This window comes from Xenopus laevis, chromosome 8S, assembly GCF_017654675.1.
Source record: "Xenopus laevis strain J_2021 chromosome 8S, Xenopus_laevis_v10.1, whole genome shotgun sequence".
Classification (NCBI taxonomy): Eukaryota; Metazoa; Chordata; class Amphibia; order Anura; family Pipidae; genus Xenopus; species Xenopus laevis.
Genome location: NC_054386.1, coordinates 93,970,648 through 93,993,121, shown reverse-complemented (window position 1 = coordinate 93,993,121; position 22,474 = coordinate 93,970,648). Strand labels below are relative to the sequence as shown.

The window sequence follows — 22,474 nt, the reverse complement described above, 5'->3', positions numbered from 1 at the left end:
GCATTTGCAGTGCACTGCGGCTATTTTCCCTGTAATTATAATTGTCTCCTCTATAATCAGTGGAATTCATCTCCCGAAAAGAATATGTTGTATCCACATTACTACATTGCTTTATTTCCATTTTTTTACACCCATCATATATATATATATATTTTAAGCTACAGAACCCACAAATCGATTAATAAATTAGTAAAAAAAATTATAATAATAATAATAATAAATAGTAAAATATATTGTCTCAATAAAGGAAAATAGAGAAGAAAAGAATGAATACATTAAACGGAATATCCATCCAAAACGAATCAACTTTCAATGAAATGACACCTTTATTTAAACAACATAGCAGAAGTCATCTGATGAACTGACATTTTATTTTACATTGTATTACCATCCCAGAGACCCAGAAAAAAGAAAGGGACAGACAAAAGCAGCATTCAGTTGAACGTATGTCATGCAAATACAGCTAGGGGACCTGTTATCCAGAATGCTTGGGACCTAGGGTTTTTTGGATAAGGGATTTGGATTCCTTAAATTCTTTAAAAGAACAGTATAACTAACAAAAACATGTATTTTAAAAAAAATGAAAATATAGGGGCACATTTACCTATGGTCGAATATCGAGGGTTAATTAACCCTCGATATTCGACCGTCAAAGTAAAATCCTTCGACTTCGAATATCAAAGTCGAAGGATTTACCGCTATTCCTACGATCGAAGGAATAATCGTTCGAACGATTCGAAGGATTTTAATCCATCGATCGAAGGATATTCCTTCGATCAGAAAATTGTTAGGAAGCCTATGGGGACCTTCCCCATAGGCTAACATTGGCCTCGGTAGGTTTTAGGTGGCGAACTAGGGGGTCGAAGAATTTTTTAAAGAGACAGTACTTCGACTATCGAATAGTCGAACGATTTCTAGTTCGAATCGTTTGATTCTAAGTCAAAGGTCGTAGACGACGGTCGAAGAAGCCCATTCGATGGTCGAAAGTGGCCAAAAAAAACATTCAAAATTCGAACTATTTTTTCTCTATTCCTTCACTCATGCTAAGTAAATGGGCCCCATAATGTACTGTTGTGCTGAACTGGTAAAACTGGTGTGTTTGCTACAGTAGCTCTACTAAGTTTATATAAACAAGCTGCTGTGTAGCCATGGGGACAGGCAAATAAAATAGAGTGATAACCTGAATCATATGATTTCTTTCGTTCTATTTTTGGGTTCTTTCCAAAAAAGCCCAAAATTTTCGGATTTTTGCACGAAAAGTCTGAAAAAGTTGGATTTTTAAAATAATTCCAACGCAGACCACAGAAACGTCAAAATAGAATAGGAACCTCTGCCATTGAAACAATCTCGGGAGTCTGAGATGGTGGATTTTCGGATTCAGGCTTTTTGCTACATTGGGCTTTAATTAATCTCAAAAAAAAAAATTTTTTAAAAATTGAAAATTCGAGTTTTGCACCAAAAAGCCTGACCAGGGTTAAGTATAACTTCACCCCCTAAATATAATAGAGGGAAATGTCCCCATTTCTATGACCATTAGTGCCAATATCATAAGACAATTGAAAAAAAATTTCTCAATTGTGGTATAAGTGTAAAAAACAGGAATCTAAGATTCCAAAATTGTATAAAGTAACTTCTTTGTCCGTTTTATAGGTGGTCTCTTCAAACCTGATGGATAAAGTCAATAAGACATCTGTGGAAGGGTTTATTTTATTGGCTTTTTCAGATCTACACCAGCTCCAGATTCCCTTATTCTGTGCCATGTTGCTTATCTACATTACATGCGTCTCTGGGGACTTGTCTGTAATTTTTCTAGTAAGGACTGAACCTTCCCTTCATACCCCAATGTATATCTTTATTAGCACATTAGCTGCAACAGAAATGATGTTTGTGACTTCCATTATCCCCAATCTTTTAGCTAACCTTATTGCAGGTAAGAACAGAATATCTTTCATTGGCTGCTTCACACAACTGTTTGTCACTGCTACACTGGGAACAGCACAATGTTACTTTCTTGCAGTCATGGCTTTTGACCGAAACCTGGCTATTAGCAACCCACTGCATTATTCTTCGATCATGACCCAGACGTTGTGTGTACAACTTGCCATTCTACCTTGGATTGTTGGAATCATTTATGTATCTATTCCATTCATCTTTACAGCTATGTTGGACTTCTGTGGCCCTAATGAAGTCAATCATTTCTTTTGTGATTTTGCTCCTCTTCAATCCTTGGCTTGTTCTGATCCCTTTATTGCTCAAGTGCTTGCAAGCTCAGGGGCTTTATTTGCTGTTGTGCTCCCATTTATTATAACTGTTGGATTCTACATCCATATCATTATCATTATTGCTAAGATTAACAGTGCCGAATCTAAACAGAAAGCTTTCTCCACTTGCTCTTCCCACCTCACCGTAGCAGGTTTGGATTATCTCACTTCTATCACAGTCTATGTTGTACCAAAGGGCTCTCGTTATGACAGGTACCTTGCCCTTATATTTACTTTCATTACTCCTCTTTTGAATCCATTTATTTATACCTTCAGAAACAAAGATGTAAAGAGAGCTCTTTTCAAATCAAGGAGGTTAAAACTTTGGCAGGGATCATTTTAATACTTACTGGACACAAAATAAAGTTCCAATAAAACTTATCCTGAATTGTAGTTCTTTTATGCTATCCTAAGTTTTTTTTAATTTCTTCTTTTGATTTTTGTGAAACATTTGAAATTTCCTTCTTTTTGACATGTACATTTAGGAATGTTGTATACATTTGTAGGGACCTATAGGATCTATTAGGCTCCTATAGAGTTAATCCCCTACCTTTCCTTAAATTCTCTTATCCCTTGTTATTGGGCTAAGCCCTTTATACTGGTTAAGTGTAACATCTTCACCTATTGGACAAAGAGTGTAATGACACTCCCCTGCCTCACTGCTATATAGTGCTGTGCAGGGAGTGGCCTCTTTCTCTTTGGCTCCTGGTGTCTGTGCTGCTGGGTGTTTCCCATTGAGCCTGGGATCACCAAGGCCCCAGTAAGCCATTTACCCCAAAGGGACCTGTAACTTTGGTGCTGAAGTCGGGAACCAGGCAATCCCGTGAATGAGGATTAGCTATCATTAGGGAAGATCTATAATAGTCTCTCTAGGAGAGAGAGACAGATTTAGGTAATATGAGCAGTTGTGTGCTCCATCAAGGAGAATAGCAGGGAGTAGCCTCCCAAAGGCTTCTAAGGTGCCTTTAGTGTAGGGAACTCAGTGATAAGGAATTCAGTTTAGCAGAGCACTGCCTGACCCCTACTTGACTGATCCTGTTTCACACTGGTGACTGGTCTTTGAGAGTGAGATATTCTGCCTAATATTTGACTATGGGAGTGACATCTGTACATGCTGCATCATCATCATGCTATCCTTCCTCCTCTGTGATATGCTAAATCCTGCTACAGCTCCTGCATGAGTAAACCTGTGGTCAATTGCCTTTGCATATTTGTGTGCTAATAAACCATCTCACTTGTTTTCACTATTTAAGAACCTCCTGGCGTCCAATTAATCTATCTTTCACACTAATTAGCCTGTGGGTTGTAGTTTTACACCATCTTAAAAGGGAAGCTTCCATTTAGTGAAGGCTCCGCCCTGAGTGTAGTTTCATATAACCAATGCTCATACACTAGCTGGACACCCTTAACCCGTAATTGGCAGGATAGCCTAAGAAAGCGTTACACATTATTAAATGCCCTTGCGGGCTTGTGTACTGTGGAAAAACTTGTAGACAGCTCAAAGAATGGATCAGTATGCACCGTGCCTCTATTAGGGTGGCTTTGGAACCCAAACCCAAAAGGTACTCAAAACAGCCATACCAGTGGCACAACTTTGGCTACAGGCTAAACATTCAATATCTAATTTTAGGGGGCAGATTTATCAAGGGACAATTGAACATTCATATTTTTAAATTCGAATTTTTGTTGCGGCTACTGTTCACACCTAAGTCCCAGACTGAAACTAACCACATTGCTCACCTGTTCACACTCATACAAACTGCTGAAGGGGCACCAGCACTGTGTCACTCTATGTAGAACATCTTAGAGTGGTCCTGACATGTTTCTGTGTCTCCTTATCTGTTTTGCCTGCTATATAATCCCTGTGTATGACATATTCTGCCTTCCCTATGCTCCCTGGGTGTGCCATAATCTGCCACCCCATGTGCCCTGTGTGCCATAATCTGCCCACCCTGTGCTACCTGTATGTGCCATAATCTGCCTGCCCCATGCTCCCTGTGTGTGCCATACTCTGCCCACCCTATGTTGCCTGTATGTGCCATAATCTGCCTGCCCTATGCTCCCTGTGTGAGCCATACTCTGCCTTCCCTATGCTCCCGGGGTGAGCCATAATCTGTCTGCCCTATGCTCCCTGTGTGAGCCATACTCTGCCTTCCCTATGCTCCCTGTGTGAGCCATACTCTGCCTTCCCTATGCTCCCGGGGTGAGCCATAATCTGTCTGCCCTATGCTCCATGTGTGTGCCATACTCTGCCGTCCCATGCTCCCTGTGTGCCATACTCTGCCCACACCATGCTCCCTGTGTGTGCCATACTCTGCCCGCCCCATGCTTCCTGCGTGTGCCATACTCTGCCTTCCCTATGCTCCCTGGGTAAGTCATATTTTGCCTGTCCTTCTCTGCCTGTGTGTGCCATACTCTGCCTTCCCTATGCTCCCTGTGTGTGCCATAATCTGCCTGTCCAATGCTCCCTGTGTGAGCCATAATCTGCCTTCCCTTTGCTCCCTGGGTGTACCATAATCTGCCCGCACAATGGTCCCTGTGTGAGCCATACTCTGCCTTTCCTATGCTCCCTGGGTGTGCCATACATTTCCTCTCCTTCTCTGCCTGTATGTGCCATATTCTGCCTGCCCTATGCCCCCTGTGTGTGCCATACTCTGCCTGTACGTGCCCTGCTCTGCCTGTGGTACAGAAGCCTGGTATTTTTTCTGTTTTTTTTTTTAGCATTTGAAAATTATGGTTAGGGGCCCCAAATGTGTTTAATCATGTGCTGGGGGGGGGTGTTATCCACATAAGGCACATGGATTTAAGGGTATGTGTTAATATGACTTAACTTTTATTACATATGAGTAATGAGTGATATCCCTGCAGTGAGCACCAACCATTTGATTTTTTGGTGTGTTACCACCATTAATGTAGACGTGGTCTTGTAGTGACATGGGCGTGGTTTAAAGTGGGTGTAGCATAAAAACAGGGAGTGTCCAATGCTGGCTTCTATTATTGGCCCTCCACCATGTAGGTCAGAAAAATTCAGGCCCTCGGTACCACAGAAGTTGGACAACACTGATATAGACCAATATGTTGTTATCTAAAATTTGAAGGATAACGTGGAGAGTCTCGAAATAGATTTATTTATAATTGTTTTTTTTATATTGACATATGGTCATTCGTTATAGTTTTTAACTGGTTAAGAGAATAATGTGATAACACTGTATGAGATTTTTATAATGTGAGTCAGGTAAGAAATTTTGGTTGGCTGTGATGTTGAAAAAAAAAACATGGATTGCCATTTTCAAAGCAATTATATTTGCAAAATATTTTGCCCATGTTTCACTAAGAATAAAATGCCTATAGACTCTAATGGATAGTAAAAATGGTTTGAAAAAAATGGGCGATTGTTCTGACCATGGCACAATTGTAATTTGAATAAAATAACTGGGACAATGCTTGGAATGATATGTTACTATAATGATTAGGAGACTGTGAGGACTTACAAAGGGAAAGAAAGTGGAAGTACTCCAGGCTACCAAGAAAAAAATATCACATTTAAATTCAATGGAAGTGCAACTGATTTATCCTATTAATCAATGCACATTCCCTGGTCCCCTGTCTCACAATAAATTCAGCAGCCCCTACCTGCCCATTCTGCTAAAGTTGTCCCTTACCTTTAAATGGGTGTTGGTTTGGGCAATCTCTCCCTTTAAAAGCCACAGCAGCTGGTGGGAGGATCTAGCCCTCTCTTTAAAACTAAACTCAAGGTCAGGAGACACTGATCCCCAGGACAACTGCTTTTATATTATTGACTAGAGGTAAACAGTTATGGACCACCGTTTGGGGTTTACCTTGACGTGCGAGTGCTTAGGGCGCGCACGGCACGCATCTCTTCCTTTTATAGGCGCATTGACGCTGTCGTCACAATGTCAGCACGCAATGGTGCGAAGTTCAAATACTATTTAAAGGGACTTGGCGTTTGACTCTTTGCCCGTTATAGGTTCAATTCTGTGAGTTCCTGGTGCTATTTCTGTACAAATCTGTTTATCTGATTCCTGTTTTGACCCCTGCCTGCCTGACTACTCTAACTTCTGTGATCCTGACCCTGGCCTGATATCTGACTATTCTGAACTCTGTTATCTGACCCTTGCCTGTCTGACCATTCTGATTGATCCTCCGGTTTTTGACCTTTGCCTGCCTGACTTCGCTTGAATTCTGCCTACACTGACCTGGCCTGTTTGACTACGCTCACGTCTGTTCCTTTTACCGTGATCTTCTGCCCAACAGACTTTGCTTTACGGTCCTGCCCCTCTGCTCGTCCAGAACCCTTAGCTTGGCTCCTCTCGTTTTAAGACCTGGCGGCATCCGATTAGCCGAAGGGAAAGACGGCTGTTAAAGGCCAAAGCAAGGGCTGAGGACAGGGAGCCTTGTATTTGTCCTGGATTTTGGGTGCCGATCGTGTCACAGATGTTTTAATAGAAAAAAGGGGTTTAGGGAATACAGTGTAAAAGCTGATTTTTTGATTCCTGTGCTCAAGTCAACAAATTCTTAAATAAGACATGCATCCATCAGGCTTAGACATTTGCCCAAATAATTCCTACTTTACATCTCGGTTATTATGAAGAATATTATACATACAGTACATGCTTTTAAGTCTGGGTTTAATCTTATGTATTTGTATATTTTTAAAACCCAAATGGATATCTCTTTATTTATCCACAGTCAACCTCCCTCCATTTAGTTGCTCAGATTGCCAGTTTGCCAAGTTTGCAGTACAATAAAGCTAGTTTATATGTTTCCAAGTTCACAAACCTGTTTGAGAAGAGCTGTATCTGTGCTTATGTCCATGGCAAGTTGTATAGTTGGATTAACTTGATATCCATACAAACAAAGCTAACATAAATACAATCAATATATGGAGACAGAAGAAAAATTAGAAGCCTGCTGTCTGCAGGACATTTCATTTTGTTTATGTATTTATTGCTCTGAAGCCTTAAAGGAATTGTTCAGTGTAAAAATAAAAACTGGGTAAATAGATAGGCTGTGCAAAATAAAAAATGTATCTAATATAGTTAGTTAGCCAAAAATGTAATGTATAAAGGCTGGAGTGACTGGATGTGTAATATACTAGCCAGAACTCTACTTCCTGCTTTTCAGCTCTCTTGGTTTACACTGAGTGGTTACCCTGGATACCAGGCAGTAACCAATCAGAGACTTGAAGGGGGGCCACATGGGCCATATCTGTTGCTTTTGAATCTGAGCTGAATGCTGAGGATCAATTACAAACTCACTGAACAGTTATGTCCCATGTGGCTCCCCCTCAAGTCACTGACTAACTCAGAGTTAGAGAGCTGAAAAGCAGGAAGTTGGATTCTGGCTATTATATTAGACATAAAGTCACTCCAGCCTTTACACATTACATTTTTGGCTAACTAACTATATTAGAAACATTTTTTATTTTGCACAGCCTATCTATTTACCCAGTTTTTATTTGTACACTGAACTATTCCTTTAACACTGTCTATATTGCATGCACTGATTATTACACATTTATTAAAGTTTGAATTTCGAAATCATGTGAGTTTTTTTAAACTCTGTTAAATTCGATTATACTCGAGATATGAATGGGGGGTTATTTATAATAAAAATCGAATCTAAAACTCTGAAGAATATTCCCGACCCAAAAACTCAAATCAAATTCAATTTGAAATTGACTAAACACGATTTGAGTTTTTTTCTCTGAAAAAGGCTACTAACTAGGTATGCACTGAATCCAGGATTCGGCTTGGGATTCGGCCAGGTTTCTGCCTTTTTCAGCAAGATTCAGATTCGGCCGAATCCTTTTGCATGGCCAAACCAAATCTGAATCCTAAATTGCAGATGTAAATTAGGCATGGGAAGGGAAATCATGCGACTTTTTGTCACAAAACAAGGGAGCAAAAAACATTCTTTGCCAATTTTTACTTTCCGCCCCTAATTTGCATATTCAAACATGCAAATTAGGATTCAGATTCGGTTTCGTTTTCTGCCGAATCCTTTACGAAGGATTCGGGTTTCGGCGAATTCCAGAAAGTGGATTCGGTGCATCCCTACTACTAACAGCATAAAAATGGTCACTGGACCTCTCCCATTGACATATACATGAACTCGGTAGGTTTTAGGTGGCAAATAGTGGAATTTGAGTTCAGGCCAGACTATTATGAACCTCAACATTCCAATTCAAATTAAAACTCGATTCAAAAAATTCACTATTTGAATTTAAGAGTTTTGACCATATATCAAATTTTCAATTCAACCCTTAATAAATCTGCCCCCCCAGTGATGTTGCATTATTCTGCAGTTGCAGTTCATTGACTGAAACCTAAGTGCCTGGTCCCATATATCACTCTTGCTCATTTAGGGGCCCATTCACCAACCTCGGGTGAATGAATAGAGGGAAAAAAGCTCGAATTTCGAGTAGTTTCTTGTGCTCCTCGACTATCGAATTGGCGTAAATTCGCCTGAGTAGAATGATTCGAATAGATCGAGCGCAAAAACGCTGCGACTATTCGCCCATTCGATAGTGGAAGTACTGATCGAGCGCAAAAACGCTGCGACTATTCGCCCGCAGCGTTTTTGTACTGCGGGCGAATAGTCGCAGCGTTTTGTACTGTCTCTTTTAAAAATACTTCGACTGCCTACTTCACCACCTAAAACCTACTGAATTGCTTTAAAAGCCTATGGGAAAGTCCCATAGGCTTATTTTCTACGTTTTTGATCGAATAAAAAGGCATTAGATCGATCATTCGATCGAATGAAAATCCTTCAATCGAATATTCGATCGTGCGCCTATTCGCCGGGTGAATATTCGCTCATTCGACTATTCGCCAGCGCGTAAATTCGCCCGAATTGCCTATTCGATTCTATTCACTCGAAATTCGACCCTTGATACATCTGCCCCTTAGTGTGGGGGTTTCTGGGTGTGGTATGGTATTTAAAAACATTATTCAATTTCTGTTCCTGCTCCTTGTCCTGCTTCTTATCTAGCTCCAGCTCCCTTTTTGGTTTGCCTTTGCTTCTAGCCTGTTTCTTTATCCTGTTCCTTTTTGTCTCATCTAAAACCTGCCAAATTGCTGTTTTAGCCTATGGGGGACCTGCTAGAACCTATGTGGAGTCAATTGGTGGATTTTGAAAAATCTAAGGATTTTTTTGGGGAAAAACTTCTAATCAAATTCGATTGAATGTGCTTTTCCTTCGATTTGTACCATTCAAATTCGGCCCGAATACGGACTTATTCGATTGAAAACTGACCTATTCGACCAAAAAAAACTTAGACTCAATTTCGGTTGGTCTTTTTGAGTTTGAATTTTCAATTCGAAATTCAACCCTTGATAAATATGCCTTACAGAGCATTTGTTTTTTTAGATGTGTTCAGTGAACCCTATTTGAAAGCTGGAAAAAGTCAGAGGAAGAAGGCAAATAATTAAGCCAAATTGAAAAGTTGCTAAGTCATTCTATAACATACTAAACATTAACTTAAAGGTTAAATGTGGTATAAAGACCTAGGGGCACATTTACTTAGCTCGAGCGAAGGAATAGAATAAAAAATAGTTTGAATTTTGAAGCATTTTTTTGGCTACTTCGGCCATCGAATTGGCTACTTCGACCTTCGACTACAACTTCGACTCGAACGATTCGAACTAAAAATCTTTCGACTATTTGACCATTCGACCATTCGATGGTCGAAGTACTGTCTCTTTAAAAAAAGCTTTGACCACCTACTTCACCATCTAAAACCTACCGAGCATCAATGTTAGCCTATGGGGAAGGTCCCCATAGGCTTTCTAGCCAATTTGTGATCGAAGGAAAATCGTTTGATCGATGGATTAAAAACTTTCTAATCATTCGATTAGAAGGATTTAATCGTTCGACGAATGATTATTTTTTCGATTGTTCGATCCAACGAATAGCGCTAAATCCTTCAACTTCGATATTCGAAGGATTTAACTTCGACGGTCGAATATCGAGGGTTAATTAACCCTCAATAGTCGACCCTAAGTAAATGTGCCCCCTAGATTTTAGACTGCAGTCTAAAAATTTAATTTAAAATTTAAAGGATAAGTAAACCTTTAAAATAAGTAAATGTAAAATTGATGAAAGGGCTATATTACTTACTGCAATTTACATTCATTTACTTTTTTTTAATGATGGGCAAATTTATTCGTGGCGAATCTGCTGGCGAATAAATTCATGAAAATTCGCCGGGATCCAAAAAAACGGATGCCGGCGCCGTTTTGCAAATTTTCGCCGTTTTACGAATTTCACGGGAAATTCGCGAATTTTCCGGCGAAACGCCCCAAATTCATCCATCGCTATATATAAGATATATTGTTTGCAAAACTTTGCTTCTATCAAAATCAATTGCCATGAGTGGCTACTACTCCTTGCCGTGTCAGCAAACTGCTTATGGACCCATTTACCAGTGCTTTTCAGCCTATGGACATTAACCTGCCTGTATTCAGTTGGTCAGTTCTGACACGGAAAATAAATCTATAGTTAGACGCCTTCTGGCTAGATCTAAACAGGAAATTGCGTGCCGCACGATGGACCGTCGATGTGTCTCCTTTTCTGAAGAGGCGCGCAAGCGGAGTTTCGGTAAGTTATTTCTTTGCGATTTTAAAGTTCAATTTGTCTTGGTGTTTTTTTTTCGATGGATTTTTGATGGTACTGGTCCTTTAATGCAGTGCTGTCTGAGAGCCCAAGATCACAGCTCATCCAACATTGGCTTTTGGCCTTGTCTCTTGCATAAAGAGATTTCTCCAGATTATCTGAAGCATTTACTGTCATTTTATATAATATAGTTTATTATATGTTGAGGAATGTTGTTCTTAAATTCCTGTACTATTTGCTTGCTTATTGTTTCACAGAGTGAAATACCCCTCCCCATCTTTACTAGTGATGAGCGAATATATTATTTATTTATTCTTTCTGAAATTGCGGCGAAAATTCGCTGTGGAAAATTTGGTGTCAAAATCCCGTGATAAAATTGTCGCTGAGACAAAAAAGTCCCCATGAGAAAAAAACTCCCCTTGACTTTAATGCATTTGCATATTTAAAGCAGAATTGCAGAATTTGTCGCAAAGCAAAGAAGTATATAAAGATGTATCTGTTGAACAACATTCTGGGGTAATTATTACTGATTTGAAGAATTACATAATAAAAATGCATACAAAACTCATAAACACCAAACTAATCCGCAGGGCTGTCCTTCTGCGCTGATTTGCTACTTCCTCCACTTTTTGGGTTTCTGTGTTTATGGATAGGGTGGTGTCCGCCCCCAACATCACTGCCCCTATGTCATCCGGCCTGCCCCCCTACATCATCAGGCCCACCCTCCAACACCAGCCTGCCCCCTGCCAGTTTTCCCAAAGAAAAAAGGTGGCAACCCTCGTAATAGCAGCCATCAGGGCCTCCATTACAAATCACGGGGCCACGTAAAACAACATATTTGGGGCCTCGCCCACATTTGTGCCCAAGCCCCACCCCAGATCCCGCCCACTCCACATCACAGTTAAAAGACCACACAGACATCAGCGCTAAAAAAGTAACCCCCCCCCCCACACAAGTTATAAAAAGCTATTGATGGTCAAGGCCCCCTTATAAGCAGGTCCGGACTGAGAATTAAAATAGGCCCTGGCATTTCAGGTACAAGTTACAAAAAAAAAACATGGGTGAAAGGGCCCCCCAAAGAAGATTTTTCAAAAATAACATTGGTGCAAGCCCCCCTTACAAGTTAAAAAAAATGGGCCCAAAACATATTTTTTTAAAAAAACATTGGTGGCAGGGCCCCCCTTACAAGTTAAAAAAAATTGGGACCCCAAAAAATATTTTTTTAAAAAACATTGATGGCAGGGGCCTATAGAATATTAAAATAATACATCGGTGGCCAGGGGATTAAAAAAAACACACACAAGTTGGTGTTCAGTAGAATTGAACTCATGGCTTTGGGACTTCAACTTCGCCTCATGACTTTCGGTCTTTTCGCTGCTTCAGGACTTCAATTTCGGCTGTTTTCGTGACTTCGGGACTTTTCGCCACTTTAGGACTTCGCCTATTTTCGTGGCTTCCGGTCTTTTCACTACTTCAGGAGTTTGGCTTCGGCTGTTTTCGTGGCTTCGGGTCTTTTCGCCACTTTAGGACTTCGGTTTTTTGGCACTTCGGCAGTTTGGGACTTCAAAAATGGCTGCAAAGCTTCGGCGCTATCAAGGGGGGTCCGGCTTTTACAAAAGTGCAACACTGCTGGGCCCCCCTTCATGCCCGTGCCCGGGACACGTGTCCCCCTGTCCCCCCCTGATGGCGGCCCTGGCAGCCATTATAGCAATAATACCATATTCCGCCAATGTCTAGTACCAGCAAAGAATCCAGCAAAGGTTCAGTTTCTTGTAGCAGAATTCCTCACCCAAAGTATCTCCAGGAGATGGTGCTGTAGGACTGTTGTTCAAGTTAAATGACATAGAGTAACTGTAATGCACTCCAGTACAGTATCATCTTTTGAATATGGTTTTTATAGAGTTTTAAACGACACAAGGGAGAATGTTTGTTTTGGGAACTCAGCACTGTTAATTTGTCCCTTAATTAGAACACAGGGGTCAAAGTCAAGTTTAAAAATTCTTCTCTTTTTTGTGTACAAATAATGACTTTTTATTAATTTCATGGTGTTTTATTCATTCTAGAAGCTTGTCAACTCCAGAATGTAGGTTAGACTGAGGGGTGGTTCTAGGAGCTGGCAACTTCTTTCTGTTTCAGGCTTAAAAATCAAAAAAAAGTAAGGCGCAGAACCTCAAAAGAAAATACGGGGTGCTGATCCATAGGAGGTTTCCCATCAGGGTCTCCAGAACAGACTACAAAATATTAAAAGTCATAGATAGCACACCCAATTGAAAACATTTAATTTATTACAAAAAAGGAAAAAATCATATTTGGTGATCAGTCATGAAAAATGGGGAAAATCATTAAACAAATCTGCCCCCCATGTGTAATTGAGGCCAAAGGTTTCCAAATAACATTTTTGTGAGAGCTTTTTTCACATCTTTGTTTCTTAGAGTATAGATAAGAGGATTTAATGCTGGTGTGATGACTGTGAAGAGTACTCCAGTAATTCTGTCCTGCTCTAAAGAGTCTTTTGTAGCTGGTCTCAGATAAGTACAAAAGCCAGTTCCATAGTATAATAAAACAACAGTCATATGGGAAGTGCAGGTGGATATGGCTTTATGTCTACTATGAGTGGACTGAATGTTCAGGAGATGCCTACTGATGAATGTGTAGGACATTATAATCAGCATAAATGTGAACACGGCTACAGATCCAGTAACAATAGACACCAAACGTTCATTAAGGTGGGTGTCAGTGCAGGCAAGTTTGAGAAGGGGTTTAATATCACAATAGAAATGAGTGAGTTTGTTCATCAAGCAAAAAGGTAACCTGGAGGTCAGAATGGTGTGAGTCAATGAATAGATAAAGCCAGTTGTCCAGCAGACAGCAGATAACTGAATACAAATAGTTTTAGCCATGAGCACATGGTATCGTAGTGGATTACAAATAGCAACATACCTATCATAGGACATGATAGTGAGAAACATCGCTTCTGTGCTTCCTAAAAAATGAAACATGTGGAGCTGAGTTATGCAACCCTGAAAAGATATCCTCTTTTCCTCCACCACCAGCCCAGCCAGCATTTTGGGCACTGTAGTGGATGAGTAGAAAAAATCTAAAAAGGAAAGATTGCCTAAAAAGAAATACATAGGATTGTGCAAATGATAATCAAAAATCACTACAAATACAATGCTGAGATTGCCCAAGAAACAAAAGAGGTAAAACATAAGAAACACAGTGAACAGGAAGAGTTGTAGCTCAGGTCGATTGTTGATTCCCAAAAGGATAAATTCTGTTACCACTGACTGGTTCATCTCAGCCTGTAAATAAGGACAGAAATTAGTTGATGTTCAAGCTTTTGTTACTCATTAGACGAGGATTTTCTTGATGCCAGCTAAGATTAAAGATGATTTTCAATTCAAAATTCAAAATGAAATGAAGTGAGAAACAAATAAACAAGAGCAATGTCCGACCAGAGAATCAGATTGTTGTTTTAGGATTTCTTTGCCTTTCCCTGAGTCCTCTGGAATAGACTATAGAAAGTGTTGCAAAGGTTATACACAAAGTCTACTTTATTTGCAGCCTCTGTAAAACATAAGAATAATAACACAATTAATCCCTTCTATGGCTCATCATAGGTACTGGGCACATGAAGATATTGGTTTTTTTTTTAAGAATTTCTCCAAACTTTTAAAAGAAGTTGTTGATCCGTTTTTTTATCATTACACACAGAATGATTAGAGAAATAGAATCTCTCTTCCAGATATCACTCACAAGTTCAAGGCTTTTACAGAATTGAAACCCTTTGTGACAATGCGTTAGTCTTTCAATGAAAGTATGCAGAGGAACTATAGGATAACTGTAATAAACACAGAATACACTGCAGAATGGCCTCTAGATTGGAGAAGACGGGATTACAACTTTTTTCTTTCAATTGGAACTAAAAAAAACATTTGAAAGAAGCTTTTGCATAGGCCACAATCATCGAAAACAACAGGAATAAATTACAAGTGACACAATCAGCAATGCATGGAAGCAAATTTATTGAACAAACCTCATGTGTTTATGAATAGACTTCTAACAATGTAAACATACAACGTACCACCTTAATTTATTTAATGCGAGAGAAAAAAATTCCAAAATATCTTTGGTCACCCAAAGAGCCCACAGTGCACCGGAAAAGACATTTCAACAGAGAGCTATGTACTGGAAGAGTGGTCAAAACAGTTGCAGAGTCCTATATCTGTAGTCCATCTCCTCCATGTTTTTCTTCATACCATAACTGTTATCTTGTTGTTGCCATCCAGTTTAGACAAGAACTCAATGATACCATGTCCCTTTACTTAAAGAGAAAGTTCATAATTCTTGAAAGCATAAGTGTATTTTTGTAATGGCTATGTCTTTCTTTGTATAATATTATCTCCAAGATTTCTTGATTCTTTTCTGCATTGGGTGGCTTAAACTTAGCAAGGAACTAAAGAATCAATCAAATCAAATAAACCATATTAATTACATGTCATGAGCTTGTATTTATTTCCCATAGAATAAACTATTTCCACACTGTGCCTCATTTGCAGCTCTTCAAAACAAAACATAAGGAGCTTTGTTTCTCTTGCAATGAAGGAGAAATGGCTGGCTATCTGCATAAGACAAGGAAGTAAATTTGATTCTGGGTTTTGCTTACCTTTAACTTTTACATTCTAAAAATATTGATTATTCTTGAAACATTTTATATCAATAATAACAAGTGGTTGACATTGATTTGTGCAATGTAGATGATGATTTTTGTTTGAGAACTAACGTCTTCTTTTTAAAACACTTGCTTTTATAAGAAAGTAAGGAGCAAACCTTGGAGATTTAATGATGACTACTTCCCTTGGAGAACTACAAATACCAATTATTTGTGCACTGAGAGACAAAATTCAATACCAGGGGAATATCCATATACAGTTAATACATTCTATGCAACACAGTCATAAAAGTTAGAGGTTCTTGGTTGGCTCAGTCTCACCCCACAAAAAAATGTTCCCACAAAGATTTATCTGTTCATTGTTGTATATTTTTTTTTCATGTTTCTTACCAGAGAGTTGATGAGAAGCATTCTAATGGGGCCCACCAGCATTTTGTTTATTGAAGAACTATATTATGATGCCATGCTGTAATATGTGCAGATAGTTGTTTAGCACTTTCTTGCATGTGGATGACAGCATATGTTGCTCTAAAACCTTAATATATATTTTAGAATTAATGGTACCTTTCCAGATGTGCAAGCTAACCCTGTCATGTGCACCAATGCACCCTGTACCATCACAGAGGCTGTGTTTTTAACTGTGCGTTAACAAGCTAAATGGTGCTTCCCTCTTTAGCCCTGAGGGCACGGCATCCATAATTTCCAAAAAAGATTACAAATTTTGGTTCTTTAGAACATAGGACAATTTTCTACTTTGCCTCAGTCCATCTTAAATGAGCTTGGGCTCAGAGAAGGCCTTGGTGTTTGTGGAGTATTTCTATATATGGCTTATTCTTTGCATCTTAAAGTTTTACTTGCATTTTTGGATGCAGCAGCAAACTATGTTTCCAGACAATGATTTTCAGAAGTATCCCTGAGCCCATGCAGTGATTTCCACTACATTGAAAAAAAACCCACCAAGACAGATGAAACTTTAAAATCCCAAAGTCTTTATTAAGAAATAACTTACCAAAACTCTGCTTGTGCTCCTCTTCAGAAAGCAATCGAGCGATCCATCGTGCAGCGCTCGATTTCTCCTCCCTGCCTTCCTTATAGGAGATAGCCAGGGAGGAGAAATTGAGTGCTGCACGATGGATTGTCGCCGTGTCGCCTTTTCTGAAGAGGAGCGCAAGCGGAGTTTCGGTAAGTTATTTCTTAATAAGGGCTTTGTGATTTTAAAGTTTCATTTGTCTTGGTGTTTTTTTAAACATCAAAGATAGCCTCAAGTTGCATGCTAAATCAACAGAGTTATACTGTATGCATGCCATCAGTAGGTATAGCAAATGAGGGAGCAGGCCTGTTCAGTTTTAGTAGGCTCTGTTTAACATGGCATTGTGAGAGGTGCGGGTCTTTATTTCAGGGGTTAGGGAAGGGGTGGACACATGTATCTAGATATCATCTATATACTAATCATGTGTAAAGCAAAATGAATTGAGTTTAGTACTCATTTGCTAACACAATCTCAAGTGCAGAGTGCTAAAATAGATGCACAATTGAACAATTCATAAAAGGTACTATTGCCCATACACTTGAGAGTACTTGTAAAGAGTGTCAATGTGTCCACCGCTCCAGATCTGTGAATAGTGCACAAGTGTGCCCAGTGGTGTAACTGTACAGGGAAGCTCCAACCACAAGGACTGCTTCCTCCAAAATTGTATAGAACCCCCACCCCCCTACCAGCACTCTTCTACATGATTAGGAGCAGGCAGGTGGGTGGGGCACAAGGGTCAGGGTTGGCTGTGGGCCTGGCCCCTCTAATGATTTTTGCTGTGGGGCCCAGTGCCATGAAATTATACCACTGAGTGTGCCATTTAAAGCTAGTTACTGGGAGCACTAAAATTACACTACTGGACATAGCGGTAGTGTAAGGGTTCCATAGGGGGGTCCCCAATCTTTTATATCTGTAAAGCACATTCAAATAAAAAAAGAATTGGGGAGCAAATTGCAAAAAAAACCATGGGGTGCCAAATAATGACTATTTGGTAGCCCCTATGTGGACTGGCAACCTACAGAAGACTGTTTGGCAGTACACCTGGTTTTCATCCTCCAAGCCAGGAATTCATTAATAAGCACCTGCTTTGAGGCCACTGGGAGCAACATCCAAGGGGTTGGATGTTTCCCCCAATGGTTGGGGATCACTGAACTAGAAGGTAGCATCTATCTACTACTGACTTGTTACAAGTGTATCACATGCTAATGCTATTAATGTTGTGTGCAAGGGCAAACCCAAAGTGAGACCATCCCTACTCTTAAAGGACAAGGAAAGTCTAGAATAGAATAAGGCTAGAAATGCTGTATTTTGTATACTAAACATAAGCATGAATTTACTGCACCACAAGCCGAATCAAACAAATGATTTATGCTTTCAAAGTTGGCCACAGGGGGTCATCATTTTGTAACTTTACATAGTTACATAGTTAAACTTTGTTATACATCTTGGCCTGACCCTGACCCTGCACATACTCGGTGTGGTCTGGGCTGCTTAGGGATCCTCATAAACAAAGCTGCTTGAGTTCTGCATGGCTGGGAAGTAAGACTGCTGTTCATAAGTATGATTGTTTCACTGCAGAGCAGTTAGGGACCATCTGACAATTCCTATCCACAGCAGTAAATGAAGGGAGAATTTCACTGCATACAGTCAGGTTTCTTATAAAAACAGTAGACATTTTTTAATTAAAGTATATTGGAGATAGGTTTCTTTTTCATTAAATAAAGTAAAAATTGCATTTTATTGTGCCAGATACTGGAATTCTTGGAAAAATGCTGTATTTTTATTAAAAGTGGTCCAAAAAATGCACTTTGCACTGCATTTGCAAATGAGCCTTCCTGTATGCCATTAATTAATATAAATACCTAGAATTTACCCAAAAATGTAGGGGTTTATTTACTAAAATCCAAAAATCTCTCACTATTTTCTTATAACCACTTAGACCAAACCCTTGCGCAAATGTTCACCGTATTTATCAATAAATTTACTCGAAAAAATCTGTTGAGGGAAAAGACAAGATAAAATTGTGAAAAAAATCTGAATCGTGCAATGTTTTTGGCTTTGTCACCCAAAAACTCTGATATTTTTGGATTATCGCTGTAAAAAACGAATTCTTCGGATTATTGCACAAACCCAATACTGATCATGATATATTCCATTTGTAAAAGGGACATCTGCCATTGACTTCTATATGAAGCAGAAAAATCTTACTTTAATAAATAACCCCCTTAAAGGAACAGTTCAGTGTGAAAATAAAACCTGTGTAAATAGGCTGTGCAAAATAAAAAATGTTTCTAATATAGTTAGTTAGCCAAAAATGTAATGTATAAAGGCTGGAGTGACTGGATGTGTAACATAATAGCCAGAACACTACTTCCTGCTTTTCAGCTCTATAACTCTGAGTTAGTCAGCGACTTGAAGGGGGGCCACATGGTACAGGGTAACCAGTCAGTGTAAACCAAGAGAGCTGAAAAGCAGGAAGTAGTATTCAGACTGACATGTTATACATCAAATCACTCCAGCCTTTATACATTACATTTTTGGCTAACTAACTATATTAGAAACATTTTTTATTTTGCACAGCCTATCTATTTACCCAGTTTTTATTTTTACACTAAACAATTCCTTTAATGTTTATGGTTATTATAGTAAACAGCAGGGAAAATAAAGCCAGTGTACAGAAGGAAGGATGTAAAATCATAATCCCATCTGAAATAATAACTATCCCATTGTACCATTGGGAATAATTAGCCCGGAGTATCTGTATAACAGTTACACAGTAATGAGCTACAAAATCAACAGTCATGTTAATTGACACAACAGTTGTCTCTAAACAGTTGGAAACTGTAAATATCTCATTACGGGCCCAAATATATCATTTCTATTCTACAGATTAAATCTTGTTTCTGAACCTATTTGTATTAAGGCAAATTGAGTGGCATCTCCAACACAAGCACAATACACCTTTGTTCTTGCGGCTTTTGTTTTCTAAAATCCGATATAAATATAAAACTTAAAAAAGTGAAGCGTTATCCTAATCTACTTTCCAATATACATTAAATGACAAAATACTAGTGGTTTTAAAGGATTTGTAAGAGGCAGAGGCACCTGGCACACTCCGATCCCCATCCTCCAACCCACTTCCCATCCTGCCCCGCCCATGTCCTGCCTCTGGCCTGCCCACTCCGCACCTGACCCCGCCTACTCTTGCCTGACTTGCGTCCCTCTTCCTCCTAAGAGAGTGGCTGCGGAGGAGAGGTTTCTTTTTATTAGCTATAGAGAAAGTAGACCCCACAGTCCGGGACCCCCTGTTCCCCTGCGATTGTGGGGTCTGCTTTGTCTATAGTTACGCCACTGGTGGGATTGTAGTCTAACATCCACTACGAAGGCACAGATTATGAAATGCAATATAACAGTTCCTTGGTCAGTTTTTTTCAGGCTTTTCCCCTAAATACAAATTAGACAAAATCCTAAACCTGTCCGACTGTAATGGGTGATTTTTTTGTTTTGACTAATTGTATGTCTATATGTGAAAAGTCATCAAATAACTAAGTTACGACTCTTCAAAAGCCAACTTTCTACTTTTTGGGGCATATTTATCAAGGGTCGAATTTCAAATTGAAAAAACGTCGAAATCGAATTCAAAAAGACCAACCGAAATTAAGTCGAAGTTTTTTTTGGGTCGAATAGGTCAGTTTTCGGACGAATTCAAATAGTTCGTATTGAATTAATAGCGCATTCAATCGAATTAGATGCAACGTTTTTACCAAAAAAAAACTTTGATTTTTGAAAGTCCACCAATTGACTCCAAATAGATTCTAGGAGGTCCCCCATAGTCTAAAACAGCAATTTGACAGGTTTTAGATCGCGAATGGTCAAAGTTGAATTTTAAAAGAGTTTTTTTTTCATATCCGAATAGAATTTGGACTCGTAGTTCAAATTTTTTTCAATCAAAAATTTACCATGACCTTTGCTAAATCTGCCTCTTTATGTCACCGTAGGCGATAATTTTTTTTCATCAAAGAGTTGGAGCAAAGCAAAAATTCACTCCAAAAATGTTGCCAGTTTAACTTAATTTTTTTCTGAATTTGGCATTAAGACCAGTAAAATGTCGATAATAACGTGAAAAAAATGACAGTAACTTCAGCCTGACTGCAGATTTGTAGGGAGTAGTTTGGTAGATTCACTAAAGCGGCACTCGATGTAAATCTCTATGTAACTCTGTATGATCACTGTATAGTAGTAATAATAATATTTTTATTGTACTGGATCAATGACTAAGGGCTACTCCATCTGTGAGCTTATTGAGCTAATGTGTCTAATTGTTATACAGTATGAGCTAATGTCTCTAATTGCAGTATGAGCTAATCCTGCCTATACAAATTACATTTTTTGTTAGTGGAATCATCAAATTAATTGCTGGAAAATGTGAATTCTCAAATGATCAGCTTCAGCCTTAGAGATGAATATCACTCAATCCACGTGGGTTTTATTCAAAGTAAATACAGTATATATTCCATGTGGCTCAGCCTCTCAAGGTTATTTATCTCAGAAGCAGATTTTAGTGACGTATTTAAAGTAAGTGAAATCTTTACAATCAATGGTTACAATGTTATTGATGATTTAACTTAACAGGATTAACGATGAGGGCTATATGGTAAATCTGTAAGTACTTACAGATAGATTGATAGATTCTGAATTGATACATTATAGTATCTACGCAGTTCTAGCTCAGTTTGTGTAGCTCCGACTCTGTTTCTCTTGCTGTGAATAGTTGGAAGAACAGATGTTGCTTCTGTAGGTTGTGATTTGGGCTTTTTATTTAGCCACGGATGTCCCAGGTAAGGCAGCCTAATGGAAATAAAGCTTTTGCTGCTGCAGCTGAGAATTTGCAATCTAGGCAAAACCCTATGGGATATTGAAAATGCGAAAGTGTTAAGAATTAGTCTAACCATTGGCTTGCCCAATGGCCCAACATATCTGTAATAGTGATGGGCAAATAAATTCGCAGCAAATTTCCACGTTTTGCCACCATCGAATAAATTTGTGGCGAAGATTCGCCAGCAAAAAATCCGCATCAGAATTGTCGCGCGTCAAAATTATTCAGACGCCCATTGACTTTAATGCATTTGGACAAAATATAAAATTTGTTGCAGGCATCAAAATTGGCACATCAAAATAATTTTCGCGAATTTCGTGGTAAATTCGCAACTTCACTCATCCCTAATCTATAATAATAAAATTCATTCAAGCCATATCGTGATCATATAATAATCAGTAAGCGCTTACGTTATGTAAGATATCAGACACCATTTCATGCAGATGAGGAGCTGAACTCAATAAATACATTATAAATAAGCTAATTAAAACAATAAATGATTAAATAAATAATTATGGGCGAAAAATTCGCCAGGCATGAATTTCTGGTGAATTTATGCGTTTCGCCACCCGCAAATGATTTTGCAAAACTGCGGTGAAAATTCGATGCGACAAAAAAAAACAATTGTTGTGCATCAAAATTGTCGCAGGCATAAAAATTGCCACAATTACAATTATTTGGATGAACATTGACTTTAATTCATTTGGACATAATATAATAATTGTCGCTCGCATCAATATTGTCACGCGTCAAAATGATGTGAGTTTTCACAGATTCGCCCATCACTAATAATAAATATGCTAAGTCATCTCAAATGTAAGAGATACTGTATGATGTGCTAAAAAATAGAAATCAAAAAATGGTCTATTCAAAAGTCACAGACATCACTTCTATACGTGATACTGCATTTATTTGCATTTGCAGTGCCTCTATAATCAGTGGGAATTATCTCCCGAAAAGCATATGTTGTATCCACATTACTACATTGCTTTATTTCC

The 22,474-nt window shown here is 38.9% G+C and overlaps 2 protein-coding genes across 2 annotated transcripts; one reads left to right on the top strand and one right to left on the bottom strand.

Annotated features, from left to right (window-relative positions):
- The first annotated feature begins 1,673 nt into the window (after nt 1–1,673).
- On the top strand, nt 1,674–2,604 carry LOC121397662 (olfactory receptor 502-like). The gene has a single exon (XM_041574750.1). It carries the CDS (start codon nt 1,759–1,761, stop codon nt 2,602–2,604), a length of 846 nt encoding a protein of 281 aa, XP_041430684.1. The 5' UTR covers nt 1,674–1,758.
- A 10,636-nt stretch (nt 2,605–13,240) lies between these two features.
- LOC121397647 (olfactory receptor 12D3-like) lies at nt 13,241–14,194 on the bottom strand. Its single transcript, XM_041574704.1, has one exon. It carries the CDS (start codon nt 14,192–14,194, stop codon nt 13,241–13,243), a length of 954 nt encoding a protein of 317 aa, XP_041430638.1.
- Nucleotides 14,195–22,474: the final 8,280 nt, after the last annotated feature.

What these genes read in the sequence shown, in the direction of transcription:
- LOC121397662 (XM_041574750.1), top strand. Translation starts at nt 1,759, where the DNA reads ATGTTGCTTATCTACATTACATGCGTCTCTGGGGACTTGTCTGTAATT.
- LOC121397647 (XM_041574704.1), bottom strand. Translation starts at nt 14,194, where the DNA reads ATGAACCAGTCAGTGGTAACAGAATTTATCCTTTTGGGAATCAACAAT.